Source organism: Mesoplodon bidens (genome assembly GCF_964165515.1).
Source record: "Mesoplodon bidens genome assembly, chromosome: 9".
NCBI lineage: Eukaryota > Metazoa > Chordata > Mammalia > Artiodactyla > Ziphiidae > Mesoplodon > Mesoplodon bidens.
This window is the reverse complement of record NC_138166.1, coordinates 27,352,650-27,369,839: the sequence shown is the minus strand read 5'-3', so window position 1 is coordinate 27,369,839 and position 17,190 is coordinate 27,352,650. Positions and strand designations below refer to the sequence as shown.

The 17,190-nt window shown below is 34.9% G+C and overlaps 1 protein-coding gene across 4 annotated transcripts in view; it reads left to right on the top strand.

Moving 5' to 3' along the window:
• The window catches only part of SEMA3A (semaphorin 3A), a 507,688-nt gene that overhangs the window by 475,111 nt on the left and 15,387 nt on the right, over window positions 1-17,190 (top strand). For all 4 annotated transcript variants that reach the window (XM_081244273.1, XM_081244271.1, XM_081244270.1 and 1 more), the window contains 3 exons: window positions 7,870-7,911; window positions 12,196-12,353; window positions 14,934-15,001. In XM_081244273.1, the coding sequence (XP_081100399.1) occupies window positions 7,870-7,911; window positions 12,196-12,353; window positions 14,934-15,001 (268 nt within the window). The remainder of the gene's footprint in view (window positions 1-7,869; window positions 7,912-12,195; window positions 12,354-14,933; window positions 15,002-17,190) is intronic.

Genomic DNA, 17,190 nt, shown 5'->3' with positions numbered 1-17,190 from the left:
CACTTAGACCACAGAAGTCCACCCACAGGAGTGAAGGTTCTGAGCCCCAAGTCAGGCTTCCCAACCTGGGGGTCTGGCAATGGGAAGAGGAATTCCTAGAGAATCAGACTTTGAAGGCTAGCGGGATTTCATTGCAGGACTCTGACAGGACTAGGGAAAACAGGGACTCTACTCTTGGAGGGCACACACAAAGTACTGTGTGCATTGGGACCCAGGGGAAGGAGCCGTGACCCCATAGGAGACTGAACCAGACCTACCTGCTAGTGTTGGAGGGTCTCCTGCAGAGGCGTGGGGGTGGCTGTGTCTCACTGTCAGGACAAGGACACAAGCAGCACAAGTTCTGGGAAGTACTCCTTGGCATGAGCCCTCCCAGAGTCCACCATTAGCCCCACCAAAGAGCCTGGGTAGGCTCCAGTGTTGGGTCACCTCAGGCCAAACAACCAACAGGGAGGGAACCCAGCCCCACCCATCAGCAGTCAAGTGGATTAAAGTTTTACTGAACTCTGCCCACCAAAGCAACAGCCAGCTCTACCCACCACCAGTCCCTCCCATCAGGAAACTTGCACAAGCCTCTTAGATAGCCTCATGAACCAGAGGGCAGACAGCAGAAGCAAGAACTACAGTCCTGCAGCCTGTGGAACAAAAACCACATTCACAGAAAGATAAGATGAAAATGCAGAGGGCTATGCACCAGATGAAGGAACAAGATAAAACCCCATAAAAACAACTAAATGAAGTGGAGATAGGCAAACTTCCAGAAAAAGACTTCAGAATAGTGATAGTGAAGATGATCCAGGACCTTGGAAAAAGAATGGAGTCAAAGACCGAGAAGATGCAAGAAATGTTTAACAAAGACCTAGAAGAATTAAAGGACAAACAGAGATGAATAATGCAATAACTGAAATGAAAAATACTCTAGAAGGAATCAACAGCAGAATAACTGAGGCAGAAGAATGGATAAGTGACCTGGAAGACAGAATGTTGGGATTCACTGCTGCAGAACAGAATAAAGAAAAAAGAATGAAAAGAAATGAAGACAGCCTAAGAGACCTCTGAGACAACATTAAACACAATAACATTTACATTATAGGGATCCCAGAAGGAGAAGAGAGAGAGAAAGGACCCAAGAAAATATTTGAAGAGATTATAGTCGAAAACTTCCCTAACATGGGAAAGGAAATAGCCACCCAAGTCCAGGAAGTGCAGAGAGTCCCAGGCAGGATAAACCCAAGGAGAAACACACCGAGACACAAAGTAACCAAATTGGCAAAATTTAAAGACAAAGAAAAATTATTAAAAGCAACCAGGGGAAAATCACAAGTAACATACAAGGGAACCTCCCATAAGGTTAACAGCTGATTTCTCAGCAGAAACTCTACAAGCCAGAAGGGAGTGGCATGATATACTTAAAGTGATGAAAGGGAAGAACCTGTAACCAAGATTACTCTGTCCAGCAAGGATCTCACTCAGATTCAATGGAGAAATCAAAAGCTTTACAGACAAGGAAAAGCAAAGAGAATTCAGCACCACCAAACCAGCTCTACAACAAATGCTAAAGGAATTTCTCTACGTGGGAAACACAAGAGAAGAAAAAGACGCACAAAAACAAACCCAAAACAATTAAGAAAATGATAATAGGAACATCATACAGATAATTACCTAAAACATGAATGGATTAAATGCTCCAACCAAAAGACACAGCCTTGCTGAATGGATACAAAAACGAGACCCATCTGTATGCTGTCTACAAGAGACCCACTTCAGACCTAGGGACACATTCAGACTGAAAGTGAGGGGATGGAAAAAGATATTCCATGCAAATGGAAATCAATAAAAGCTGGAGTAGCAATACTCATATCAGATAAAATAGACTTTAAAATAATGTTACAAGAGACAAGGAAGTACACTACATAGTGATCAAGGGATCAATCCAAGAAGAAGATATAACAATTATAAATGTCTATGCACCCAACATAGGAACACCTCAATACATAAGGCAAATGCTAACAGCTATAAAAGAGGAAATCGACAGTAACACAATAATAGTGGGGGACTTTAGCACCTCACTTACACCAGTGGACAGATCATCTAAAATGAAAATAAATAAGGAAACGGAAGCTTTAAAAGACACAATAGACCAGATAGATTTAATTGATATTTATAGTACATTCCATCCAAAAACAGCAGATTACACTTCTCAAGTGCACATGGAATATTCTCCAGGATAGATCACATCTTGGGTCACAAATCAAGCCACAGTAAGTTTAAGAAAACTGAAATCATCAAGCATCTTTTCTGACCACAACACTATGAGAGTAGAAATCAATTACAGGGGAAAAAACGTAAAAAACACAAACACATGGAGGCTCAACAATACGTTACTAAATAACCAAGAGATCACTGAAGACATCAAAGAGGAAATGAAAAAATACCTAGAGACAAATGACAGTGAAAACACAATGATCCAAAAGCTATGGGATGAAGCAAAAGCAGTTCTAAGAGCGACGTTTATGGCTATACAAGCCTACCTAAAGAAACAAGAAACATCTCAAATAAACAATCTAACCTTACACCTAGAGGAACTAGAGAAAGAAGAACAAACAAAACCCAAGGTTAGCAGAAGGAAAGAAATCAGAAAGATCAGAGCAGAAATAAATGGCATAGAAACAAAACAATAGCAAGGATCAATAAAACTAAAAGCTCATTCTTTAAGAAGATAAACAAAATTGATAAACCATTAGTCAGACTCATCAAGAAAAAGAGGGAGAGGACTCAATAAAATTAGAAATGAAAAAGAAGTTACAATGGGCATGGCTGAAATACAAAGCATCCTAAGAGACTACTACAAGCAACTCTATGCCAATAAAATGGACAACCTGGAAGAAATGGACAAATTCTTAGAGAGGTATAACCTTCCAAGACTGAACCAGGAAGAAATAGAAAATATGAACATACCAATCACAAGTAATAAAATTGAAACTGTGATTAAAAATCTTCCAACAAAAGTCCAGGACTAAATGGCTTCACAGGTGAATTCTATAAAACATTTACAGAAGAGCTAACACCCATCCTTCTCAAACTCTTCCAAAAAATTGCACTGGGGGCTTCCCTGGTGGCGCAGTGGCTGAGAATCTGCCTGCCAAGCAGGGGACATGGGATCGAGCCCTGGTCTGGGAAGATCCCACATGCCATGGAGCAGCTAGGCCCGTGAGCCACAACTACTGAGCCTGCACGTCTGGAGTTTGTGCTCCACAACAAGAGAGGCTGTGACAGTGAGAGGCCTGAGCACCGTGATGAAGAGTGGCCCCCGCTCGCCACAACTAGAGAAAGCCCATGCACTGAAACGAAGATCCAACATGGCCAAAAATAAATAAATAAATAAATAAAATAAAAAAAGCACAGGAAGGAACACTTCCAAATTTATTCTGAGGCCACCATCACCCTGATACCGAAACCAAAGATACTACAAAAAAAGAAAATTACAAACCAATATCATTCATGAATATAGATGCAGAAATCCTCAACAAAATACTAGCAAACAGAATCCAACAACACATTAAAAGGATCATACACCATGATTAAGTGGGATTTATCCCAAGGATGCAAGGATTCTTCAGTATACACAAATCAATCAATGTGATACACCATATTAACAAATTGAAGAATAAAAACCATATGATCATCTCAATAGATGCAGAAAAAGCTTTTGACAAAATTCAATACCCATTTATGATAAAAACTCTCCAGAAAGTGGGCATAGAGGTAAACTACCTCAACATAATAAAGGCCATGTACAACAAACCCACAGCAAACAACATTCTCTATGGTGGAAAACTGAAATCATTTCCTCTAAGATCAGGAACAAGAGAAGGATGTCCACTCTCACCACCATTATTCAACATAGTTTTGGAAGTCCTAGCCACGGCAATCAGAGGAGAAAAAGAAATAAAAGGAATACAAATTGGTAAGAAGAAGTAAAACTGTCACTGTTTGCAGATGACATGATACTATACATAGAGAATCCTAAAGATGCCACCAGAAAGCTATTAGAGCTAATCAATGAATTTGGTAAAGTTGCAGGATACAAAATGAATGAACAGAAATCTCTTGCATTTCTCTACATTAATGCTGAAAAATCTGAAAGAGAAATTAAGGAAACACTCCCATTTACCATTGCAACAAAAAGAATAAAATACCTACGAATAAGCTTACCTAAGGAGACAAAAGACCTGTATGCAGAAACTATAAGACACTGTTGAAAGAAATTATAGATTATACCAACAGATGGAGAGATATACTATGTTCTTGGATTGGAAGAATCAATATTGTGAAAATGACTGTACTACCCAAAGCAATCTACAGATTCAGTGCAATCCCTATCAGATTACCCATGGCATGTTTTACAGAACCAGAACAAAAATCTTAAAATTTGTATGGAGACACAAAAGACCCCAAATAGCCAAAGCAGTCTTGAGGAAAAGAAATGGTGCTGGAGGAATCAGACTTCCTGACTTCAGACTATACTACAAAGCTACAGTAATCAAAACAACATGGTAGTGGCACAGAAACAGACATATAGATCAATGAACAGGATAGAAAGCCCAGAGATAAACCCACACACCTATGGTCAACTAATCTATGACAAAGGAGGCAGCAATATACAATGGAGAAAAAACAGTCTCTTCAATAAGTGGTGCTGGGAAAACTGGACAGCTACATGTAAAAGAATGAAATTAGAACACTCCCTAACACCATACACAAAAATAAACTCAAGATTGATTAGAGACCTAAATGTAAGACCGGACACTGTAAAACTCTTAGAGGAAAACACAGGAAGAACATTCTTTGACATAAATCACAGCAAGATCTTTTTTGATCCACCTCCTAGAGTAATGAAAGTCAAAACAAAAATAAACAAATGGGACCTAATGAAACTTAAAAGCTTTTGCACAGCAAAGGAAACCATAAACAAGATGAAAAGACAACCCTCAGAATGGGAGAAAATATTTGCAAACGAATCAACAGACAAAGAGTTAATCTCCAAAATATATAAACAGCTCATGCCATTCAATATTAAAGAAACAACCCAGTGCAAAAATGGGCAGAAGACCTAAATAGACATTTCTCCAAAGAAGACATACAAATGGCCAAGAAGTACATTAAAAGCTGCTCAACATCACCAATTATTACAGAAATGCAAATCAAAACTACAGTGAGGTATCACCTCACACCAGTTAGAATGGGCATCATCAGAAAATCTACAAACAACAAATGCTGGAGAGGGCTTGGAGAAAAGGGAACTCTCTTGCACTGTTGATTGAATGTAAATTGATACAGCCACTATGGAGAACAGTATGGAGGCTCCTTAAAAAACTAAAAATTGAATTACCATATGACCCAGCCATCCCACGACTGGGCATATACCCAGAGAAAACCATAGTTCAAAAGACACATGCACCCCAGTGTTCATTGCAGCACTATGTACAATAGCCAGGTCATGGAAGCAACCTAAATGCCCATCAACAGATGAATGGATAAAGAAGATGTACATATATACAATGGAATATTAGCCATAAAAAGGAATTAAATTGGATCATTTGTAGAGACGTGTATAAATCTAGAGACTGTCATACAGAGTGAAGTAAGAAAGAGAAAAACAAATATCGTATATTAGTGCATATATGTGTAACGTGGAAAAATGGTACAGATGAACCGGTTTGCAGGGCAGAAATTGAGACAGAGACGTAGAGAACAAACGTATGGACACCAAGGGGGAAAAGCAGTGGGGCTGGGGGTGGGGGTGTGATGAATTGGGTGATTGGGATTGACGTGTATACACTGATGTGTATAAAATGGATGACTAATAACCTGCTGTATAACAATATAAAATTCATAAATTAGAGGTGTCAACCTTACCTCTAATTCCCACTGTGTGTCTTTCAATTTTTGCCCCAGCACTTCCCTGACAGGCAAAAGGGCAAGCAAGAGTCACAACTGAGGGTGTGGGAGATTTAACAACCCTGTGGGCATCCAAAGCATAATGAAATATTTCCATATTTATATATATATAAAACTTTTCTTGGTACAAGCCTCAGTGGATAGTTTTGAAAGTCATTGTCTACTATCCTCAGATTTTGTCTCAGTGGTGACTTACATGACCTACATTTTATTGACTTTTCCTCCCTCCTCTCAATCCTTAGTTCCTTACTCCTACTCCCTACTTTCAGATAAGAGCTTTGAGGTATAGGAGGAAACTCACCTCCTATACCTATATGACTCAAGATAAATGTCATATATAAATCATACATATACATAAATGTCATATATGTGTATTTCTAGATAGTGATAGGCACTCAAGAGAAAAAGTAAAGCAAGGAAAGGATATGGGAGTGTGTGTGTGCACCTGTGTTGAGTGTATGTTGTGCATGTGGAAGAGAGGAGAGATTTGAATAAACACTATGTGATAAGCACATTTGTAAAGTATTTTATATTTATTAATTCATTTAATCATCTCAGCAATCCTATGAGGAAGGTACCATTTTTCAGATGAGAAAACTAAATTAGAAAGAAATTCTATACCACACCTAATATCACACTTCTGGCCAAGTTTGTGTTACTGCTATTTGAACCCATATATTTGACCCCAGAGTGCAACTCTTTACCCTTTCTTCAGGGCTTAACTTCAGTCACCTACACAGAGACCTTTTAGGATTTTGTTCTTCCCACCTAAGCCTCTTTGTCATCAGCTGTCTCTGAAACCCCCCAGCCATCTCTTCTTAGAGTTATGTTTGTCATTGATGAGACATAGGATGGAGCACAGTTAAATGAAAGTGAATCTAAGAGTATAAGCGAATGCATTCAGGTGAATAGCCTTTTGGTGGTCTAAGTTCATCAAAGAACAGCCTTTATTTATGCAACCTACATATGTTTGATAAGCTTCAGCAGAACCCTTTAGCAAAGTGTATTGGTGATTATTACTTCCCTAGTCATGACTGCTCTAGATTAGCCTGTTGATAGAAATTAAAGAGATTATGTTCTCCAGCAGAGACCTGAAGTGTAGGCCTTTGTAGGTCTTAGTCATTTTAATAATAAAGAAATAGTCTCATCCCAACTGAGCTCTCACAGTTCTTGACAGCTGGAAACCAGCCCAGTACTCTCAGCTCATCCTTGGCGCTATTAGGAGCTGGCCTGACAGTCTCACCTATGCCATGGTGGTGTTCTCCAGTTGAACATACAAATTTTCACAGATCCCCAACATCAGATGGGGCCATTCTCAGACCATTATGAATCAAAAAAAAAAAAAAAAAGCAAGACCATTCTGTAATCATGTCTGAATATCTGAACACAGGAAAGAATGTAAACGTTGTCCAAACCATAAAAATGACCAAATATCTCCCCACCCTGCCCTAGTGAGTGATTGCTAATTTACCTATCACTACTTTAGCTTCACTCTGTTTTTCCCTCCTAAATAAGACTTATGAAGATACCTAATCATAGAATTACCTCTGCTTTTTGACAGCATCCAATGCAAAGCAAAGCCCTACTTCCTGGAACCCTTCCTTAAATCACCTAACACAAGCCCAAAACATATAAGTCCTTTCCATCCCTGTCTTACTGAGCCTCCCATGCACAGTGGGCAATAAACCCAACCTGATTCATGGGTATGTTCCTGATGGTCATTAACTGGAGGATGCACTTATTGTCTACTCCATACGTACAACACTTGTCTGTACAATTTCTTTTACATGTCTTATTTCCCAATTATAGTACTTCTTACAGGCACTGAAGTTATCTTTCTGGAAATTTATGTTGGTATTTTATGACTTTTCTAATTGACCAAACAATTCACATTTTGTTTTTCTTCTTTAGGAACCAACTGCTATTTCAGCAATGGAGCTTTCCACTAAGCAGGTACTATCATTATATATTACAGTATATACAATATTCTATATTTTGTTAACTTTATGTTTCAAATAGATAAATATGTTCCATCAGATTTTATGGATTTATTAACAATTATTCAAAAAAACAAGAGAAAAAATTCTTAACAATAACTAGTAGGAAACTAAAGATAATTTTCATTGCCCTCATGCTTTTGACCAGTCTCATATATGTCCTATAAATATATTTCTTAGATCACTATTTGTTGTAAATTTTCATTTATAGCATTTCTTTTTTCATCATTATAATATAATTTACTCAGTAATTATTTTCATCTATCTATCCTTTAAAATAGCATTGGTGAATATTTCAGAATATAAATAAATTTATAATTTAATTTGTATGTATAAACAAAATACATTATATAGGCTAATAAAATTATGCACTGGACTATATATTTTTGGAGGATTTTTACTTAAAAGCTAATTTTACTTTTTCAGTAGTAGTGTGTGCTAGAGAAAACATTTAGTTTGGCTAAATATAAAAGGGAAGCAGCAAAATGGTCGCTGCCAAATGATGTTATTAAACTCCGTGGATTCAAAGGTTAAGGGCAGCGTGTTAATAGTCTTTTCATTCACGTTGAATGAATGCTTTGGCAAGACTCTTAAGAAACACAAATGACTTCTAAATGCTAAATGATATGGGCAAAACAAATATAATTTTAACTTCTAATGAATTACCTTTTCCACATAAATGTTACCTAGCCTTTCTATCCAGTATATCAAAGGTAACTAAAAAGAAAAAACTGGCTTGGATCCTGAGTTGAAATTAATTATTAAATAACCTAGAAGAAAAAGCCAGGAAGGAGTAGGGAGCCCTTTACTCACTGTAAACTTACATACAAGTTTTGTATGAAAACTTACATACAAAATTATTGAATCTGAGAATGATTTGGTGAATCTTATTTCTTAACTGTTTACGTGTTTTATCTCTGACCATACATTATTCCTCATACAGTATGCTAAAATACTGTGCCACTGAAACTTAGTATATATCCTTTCCACACATTCATATCAAAATAGATTGATAATCTCCAAGTTATTTAGAGAAATCCAAAGTGCAGATATTATTGACCTGATACTGTCATCTTACACTTCATAAGTGTGTGTTCACCTGTTCTTGTAATCTAAAAATTGTCAAATGTTGGCAAGGAAATCCGGGGATTTCCAGAATAGTAGCTAGACCAGGATATTCTTTCCTGTAATGATTTTTTAAATTATTTATTTATTTTCTGCTAGACTTCTTTGTCAGCATTAATTACATTGCATCTAGTTTTGTAAAACATTTCTTTCTGTTTTAACATGTTTAAAGCTACCTTAAGAATTGCCTATTAAATGCAACACATTTCACCAAAAAACAAACACAAACAATTTATCAACCTAAAATACTATGTTAGAAGAAAGTGTCCCTAGCCTTAATTTTCCATTACTGGAAAATTTTCACAACGTGAGATGGAGTTTGATTTCCATTCAGATGTGGCTGGAGTTTGATTTCATTCAGATGTGACTCAATTTCATTTATGCTCATGGAAATTTTTAAAGTGAGGCAGTAGTTTCAAGAGGGACAAGCAGTGTTGCAACTAATTTTCTGGTTAAATGGACTCATCTCCTGCTTATGAACCACAACTTGTTAAGGAGGTTAGTGAGAAAGCCTGTGGTGATGTTAAATTGGGCAGAAAAAACATGTCAGGTTATTTGCTGGTGACTGGATTATGCTCAATGGTGCCTGCAAGCGTCCCCCATATTTCATTTAAATAGCATAATTCATTGTGAAAATCATTAATAGTACTGCAGAATAATCGTTAAATATAAACTACATTGAATTGTATTTAATTTGGGGCATTTTATCACACTTTAGGTTTTCATTACAATAATTTCAGTTGCCATATTTTTGGTTTCATATTCTTCTCATGTATTATTTCTCTGATATTCTCCTAAAGGGATCTGACAGATTTAGATATTATCATTTGGATAACAACTCCTTTACTACTCAATACCATATTCTTACAGAAATCTATAAGTATGAATTTCATTCATGCTTCTTAAAAGTTATTGGCCAAACATAGAAATCTTTTTCTTAGGTATAACCAGATTGGTCAGTAGCTTTTTAAATAGTTATGACCACAGTATATGGTTTGGCATGTCTGTATTCACCAATGCCAACCATGCTTCTAGATACTGCTACCCCATTTTAACTAATGTAATTGTTGTTTAAACATTATGTTTGTTTCCTTTTTTATCATATTGAGATTGCTTGCCTTCAATACAATCTAAGTTTTTTTTTTTTTAAAGGTGCTTTTGGAAGAGAGAAAGAATAGGAGGGGAAAAAAAAGAATAAAGAATTTCTTTCCATTAGTTAAGTTCCCTGTTAATATTTTTCAAATTATGATCAGCTGTTATCACATGCAGGTTCTATAGATGCTTTAAGAGGGGTACAAATCAATATAATTTTCTCTCAACCAAAAAACTTAATAATACTTCATCTTTTCCTCCCAGAGACTTTAACTACCATTTCTTAATTTGCCATGGTTTGTAGCATCTTTCAGTATAATAATACAAGGTGAATATAGTAAGAAGTTGATTTTCTGTAATATATTCTATATTCTATATACTGTATATTCTATATACTACACTATGTTCATGTACTATAAATATTCTTCACTTACTGAAATGGAATAAGCAAACAGTGTATCTGCCTCCATAATAATTTAGTTTTTATTGTATTATTTCTTCCCCCTTTTTTTCCCTTTCTTATATTAAGATATAAGTAAGTTGGTTAGCTTTCAGCATATAATTACTTTCTAAAAGTACTCCTTATACTCTCAATAATTTCATAGATTCTAATAGTTACTTATATCTTCATTTAAACATTTATTTACATATGTAGTCCCATCTTTAAGAGCCTTTTGGAAATGCAGTTTTAATTATATCCATTGCTGCCTGTTAGACAATTTGTTATAGTAAAAGAGCACACCATGGTTCAGAGACTGGCTTTTCTGTAACTTACTTTCATTTATATAGTGGAAAATTAAAATACACTTTTGAGGTCTTTTTCATATGTACTGTCATGTTTCAGTATTTTCACAACTTTTATTTAATATTTTATTATAATTATTCAATCATCTAGAGCAAGAAAGGGAGCTATGACACCAATTACAGTAAAATGTAGAAAAATCACAAAACAGTCTTATTTGTATGTCATTTTGTATTTACATAAATTTGCAACCGGTATGCTATATTGGTTCAACTTTGTTAAAGATATTTTTTAACTTGTATTGAAATGCTGAAGTAATTGCTGTTAGAAAGCTTTTTCCCCCCAATTCTGGCTCCTTTGATAATTTCAAATTCACTGAAGATAGTGGCAGCATAGATGTTTTATCTAGATGCATACTTTAAAGATCTAGTTAAACATGCTCATTTTATGAATAAGGAAGTTAAGTCTTAGAAAAATTATGTGAAAGGCCCAAGATCACAAGAGAGTTAGTGTCAGGGAAGACCTAGGATCCAGGTATGTTGATGCCCAGTACCCCACTTTTTCCCACAACACCTGAGTTTTTTGTTCAAGTCCACGGCACCAGCCAGAGTGTACTTGATTCCCCTATCTGATGATCTTTCGAATGAGAAGTAATTGAGTACTTTTGATTAAAGTAATCTTCCTGGAGGTGGTGCAAAGGCAAGACATTTAGCTAGCGTTGAGCAAAACTTCTTACCAATGCAAGTGCCAAAACGTCACACTTTCCCTTCTTATAGGAGGGAAGACTGCATCACAGGCAATGCAATAGGGCACCCAAGAGTCAAAAGCAAAAGATCCCTGCCTCAAGACCCATCAGAATACTTGGCAGTGTAGATAATCTGATTAATCAAAGTTATAAACAGTAGAAATTTAAAAAGCAACCTAAGAGCAAAAACTGAAGGTTTGAACTTTACATTGCTCAGTGTCTTACTGTCTAAATTTTTTTTTATTTTTATGAGATTTAATTGACATACAACTATTGCTGTCTTCCTTTATCTTCCTTTGGTTTTACACTTATAAAATATACCTGTTTCAGTCAACTATTTAGATTTTGATCTTGCTCTATTTTAAATGGTCACATTTCCTGCCAGGCCTTTGAAGAAACTACCAATAATGGAATGTTTTTAAACCTACAAATATAAACGTATCTTTGCTAAGCTGGAACATTTTTTGTTGTTGTTTTTAATAAAAAGATTTGAAAAACAAGGTAGTTTTTGTCATAACAGTAAACTCTTTCCACAGCAACAACTATATATTGGCTCTACTGTGGGAGTCACACAGCTCCCTTTACACAGATGTGATATTTACGGGAAAGCCTGTGCAGAGTGCTGCCTTGCCCGAGACCCTTACTGTGCCTGGGATGGCTCTTCATGTTCTCGCTATTTTCCTACTGCAAAGAGGTAGGAGGAATATTAGAAATAAACACAGTGTTTCATATTCATCTTATCTGATTCCATTTTTGGAACAACTTCTTCATATAAATACATCATCTTTTTTCTGATGAATAAAATGAGGTGTTATACTTCAGGGAACTCTTAGACACCTCCTAAACGTTGTACACAAACTTGGTTTACTTTTGTTTTAAAAAACAAAAACACTTTCTTAATTTGACAAAATAGTCATTTCAACGTATTCTCTACTACTCACTTATGGCTACCTTTCCCCCTTGATATTCACCAGTATTTAAGAAACAAGCAATAATAGGTGAAGTAATATACAATACTTGCTAATATAAACCTAAAGATTAACAGTATGCACATGAACATATTGAAACATTTAATAGAAATTAACATTATTAAGCCAATGCATTATAGGAGCAGTAAAATTTGTTTTGTTTTTTAATCTTAGCTAATGTTTTACAAGAAGGTAAGAACGTGGCTTTTTTCATTGCTAATGAGATGTGTTCTACAACACTTGGATCATTTTAAAGGTTTTGGAAAAATATTACCTAAAAGAAATAACCCTAATATCTACTTAAATATTTTGATTACACACTAGATAATATTGACTGTAGTGTTATATCATCTACAACTTAAATCTTTCTTATAGTCAGTCCATATGGATTAAAACACAGTTACCTTGTTAATATTAAATATAAACGTAGTATTAGCTTATTCCATTTAATAAATATGCAATTTTCTTAAGCCTTCAATATTCAGAATTTAGACAACATGTTAGTATTACTTTCATATACCTATTGACTTTGTTGGCAGTTTAAATTTAAAACAAGAACTTAGTGTGGAGATAATGTGTTATTGATCAGAGAAACCATGGATAATTTATAGGAATATGCTGTTTTCACAGCAATAAAATTAAATTAATTAAGAATAAGGTTTTATGCTTCTTAAAATCAGTTAGCTCTAAAGGGCTTTTAATGTTGCTTGAAAGTGTGGAATTCATGTTTGAACTAAAAATGGGTATTATTTCCTTTCCATGTGAAAATGTATAACATTGCCTAATTTAGTAATAATCCATTTGAATTTTAAGCTTTTCTTAATGAGAAAGAAGATAAAAATAAGATCATAACTACATCTATAATAAATTAAAAAGCTGGATGTTATTATACATTTGAAACGTGTTTATTGCATACCTAGAATCCAAGATTGAAGGAATTATCATTAACACATTTTTGTTGTGCCTTGCAGATTTTACTTAAGCCAATTTCATGTGTCTTTGAAAAGGATGTTTAGAGGCCTCACAATTTATATATTCTTTGTGACGGCATTTTTCAAAAGCTTCAATGGCAGTAAAAAATGCCTTCCCAAATGCTTTGTGGTTCGTGTTTCACTAGTTCCCTTGTTGGCTCAATTTTGAAATGTGCAACATCTGTTTGATAGTCTCACCAATTCTACAAATAGAAATCTATAAATACCTGGGACTTCTAAATTTATTAATACAGTAACAAATTCCATGTTTGCAATTCTCAGTGGCCTTTGTGAGAGCTCTTTTCAAGGATGGTAACTAACTTTGCAGCAAGACAATACCCATTAAAATAGATGCAGAAAACAGATGGGCAAGTGTCCCCAGTCTTTTCGAGTCAGTCACACAGAGCCAATCTCCAGTTTTAGCCTTCTACTCCAACTACACATCTAGTTGGCACCACAACGGCTGGAGCCAACCTCCTTCCTCCCAGTCAACCAGTAGCCAAGTGTAGAGAGAGGACTCCCAGAATGCACTGTAAGTAACATGATCTGAGCAGTAGAATGCAGGAGAAATTAATTTCGAGTTCTATAGCAAATTTAGCTTTTCTTTTAGAGGTAAGTTCGTCTTCTCTCTCACCTTCCTCTGATAAAAGGAGGAGCCTTGCTCCACGGTATTTGTTGTTGTTTTTGTCCTTTTATTCACTTCGCAGGTAAATTGGTTTGCAATCAAAACTATGTAATCATAAAAGAAATGTTTTATAAAAAAAAGTTGGTATAGTAACCAAAAAGAAAAATTAAAGACTAACTTACAAATAGAATTCATAGTCTTAATACTATAATTTAACAAAAGTCTATTTAAGGAATTATGTGTTAAGTATTAAGAGAAGGAGAACATTCATGTGAGTTTTAATTTTCAAGCTTACTCCCTCATTAGAGATTAGGAAAAGTTTAATTCTATTCATTGAATAAATGGGTTGCTCTTCTATATTTTGTGCTTTTTCCTCAGAATTTAAGATATTAAGAATTTTAGATATTCTAGATGTTAGATTCTTACTGACTGACATTCAGTAGCAAAAAGAAACCATGAATTTTCTATTATCAATACTTTGAAAGACTTTTTGTGTATTGTTAGTACATTTATATACTATTTTCCATTTTGATCATCTTGCAGACTGCTGTTATAGGTATAATGAGCTGCTTTTAAAAAATCTTTTAGGCAGATGTAGATGCATCTCTTCTGATAAACTTCCAGGGTCTTTTGACTCTTCTCAGTTCTTATGACAAATTCCCAAGAGGGAATAGAGATACAGTAATATTTTTAAAATATAATTGTTTTAGACGCACAAGACGACAAGATATAAGAAATGGAGATCCACTGACTCACTGTTCAGACTTACAACACCATGGTAAGTTATAGCATTTTTAATCTTTCAACTTGCTAACACCAGGGTAAAACCATAAGCAATAATGCATATACGCACACATGCATGCAAGTTATACACCTCTGCCAGAATACTTAGAGAAGTGCAACTGAAGAGAAAGAAAATCTTGTAGAAAGAAAATTCCAGTGAACACAAAGCACTGAATTATGTTTTATTATTATTTAGGTATGATAAATTCAGGATGTTAGACCCTTATGAGACTTAACGCTCAATTTTCTCATGTTAACCAAAAGGAGTCAAGTTTAAGTGCATGCTTTTGTATGTGGTAGCAACCGGAGAGTAGTAGGCAGCAAATATATTCATTTAAATATATCAAAGAAGAAAGTGTAGTCTTAAAATAGGCCATGCAAATTACTCATTAGTATGCTCATAATACAGACCCAGTATATTATTCCTGGGTATCCTACTCAAGTAGAAGATAGTTTGGATGTCTTCACTCTGGTTTACTAGGATAGTGCCTTGAACTGGGGATTTTGGACCGAGTTCATTTTATGCTTCCTAAAAGATGTCAAGGCCTATTTAATGTCAAGTTGCTTATTTAATGATGCAATATCAGCCAGTCTTCATTTAAAACGCAGTCAAATTGTAGTAAAGCTCATCCCCTCCACCCCCACTTCAACCCTTTACGAAAACAATAATTAGGCTATGCTTCCCCCTGCTGGGAAAACTCAGCAATGACATCACTGCTAACGAACAGCTCAGTTAAAAATGGCTAAAATATCAAATGTAAACATTTTACATGTAATTGAACGTAATTATCCTTTAATTTGTTTGGTGCGTTTTACATTAATCTTAAAAACAGGTATACTATTTTTTATCATTTACTTGGATTTGATTTACTAATTCTGTGTGTAGAACATTCATGGTTCATGAATGTTAAGAAAGAAAACACACTGCACGAATAGCACCCAGCAACATTCCAAAACGTAGTTGACTTTCTGAAAGTCCCTGTGTGTATCCTATATGTACTGGTATGTGATTCATGAATGTCCGCACGGTTGTTTGGGGGATGCCAATACCAGGAGACAGGTAGCCACAAATTGGACCTATATTTTGAATTCATTTTGCTTGCACAATTTCCTTATCTGTTATTTGCTTTCCTGTCTGTTATCGCTCTCATTATTAAAAAAAACCACTAGATTGGAGCATATAAGTTTTTGTCTTTATACGGATTTAGTGCATTGTTGACACATCCTCATTTAATTTTTCGGATGGCATATTTCAATTGGACAACAAAATATTCACTAGTTTTCCATTTATTTCATGTAGAAATATTGAATTATGATCAGCAGCTTTTCAACAATACAGCATTATGAAATATTAATTCCTTTTATTAAAGAGTATATTTGCTTAGATATAGAGAGGCTAATGATACTAACTAGAAGTAAAAGAAACAAGATGATGTAAGTAGAGCTCATTTCCAATCAGATTTAATCTCCATGTCAATATGGACCTTGCTATTTTGCTCACTTTTTAATCTCTAGGTCTGTAACAGATGCAATATTGTGAATATTGTAGATATTTAATAAATATTTGTTGAATGAATGATCTAAATATTTCAAGCTATAGCATAATACTTACATACTTTTGTTTCTCAATGGAAATTTGATCTAAATAGCATCCGTTATTTATTGTGAAAATGGTTTGTCATACATTGTTATTAATACCATTGTATTCAGAAGTAGAATCTTTAAGAAATATCATAAACCAATTAACTAATAAATTATAGTTGCAAACCACTTTATGTAGGACACCATGCTATGTTTTGAAGATCGCTAGGGAAATATATATATATATATATATATATATATATATATATATATATCTTATTAATACATCCATTTTTTTAGCAATTCAGTCCCTTCATAGACCCAATTAGTGTTTTTTCAAAGTGATATATATGCTGCAATTGTGAGTGTACATATCTACAAGGAAAAGTTGACTGAAGTCATTTTTTTTTTAAGTGAGGCTGTGGATAAATAAATATTATTAACAGTTGAATGAATGGGCTTTGGAGAGTGCTTCAGATTTTAAAGTTATGTTTTGATGAAATTAAAGTGGTGCAACCCTATAAACTTTGGGATAGAATTGCTTAGCTGTAGAAAGTAAAATGAATGTGAATAAATTTTTTCTCCTGATTCTTCAATTGGAAT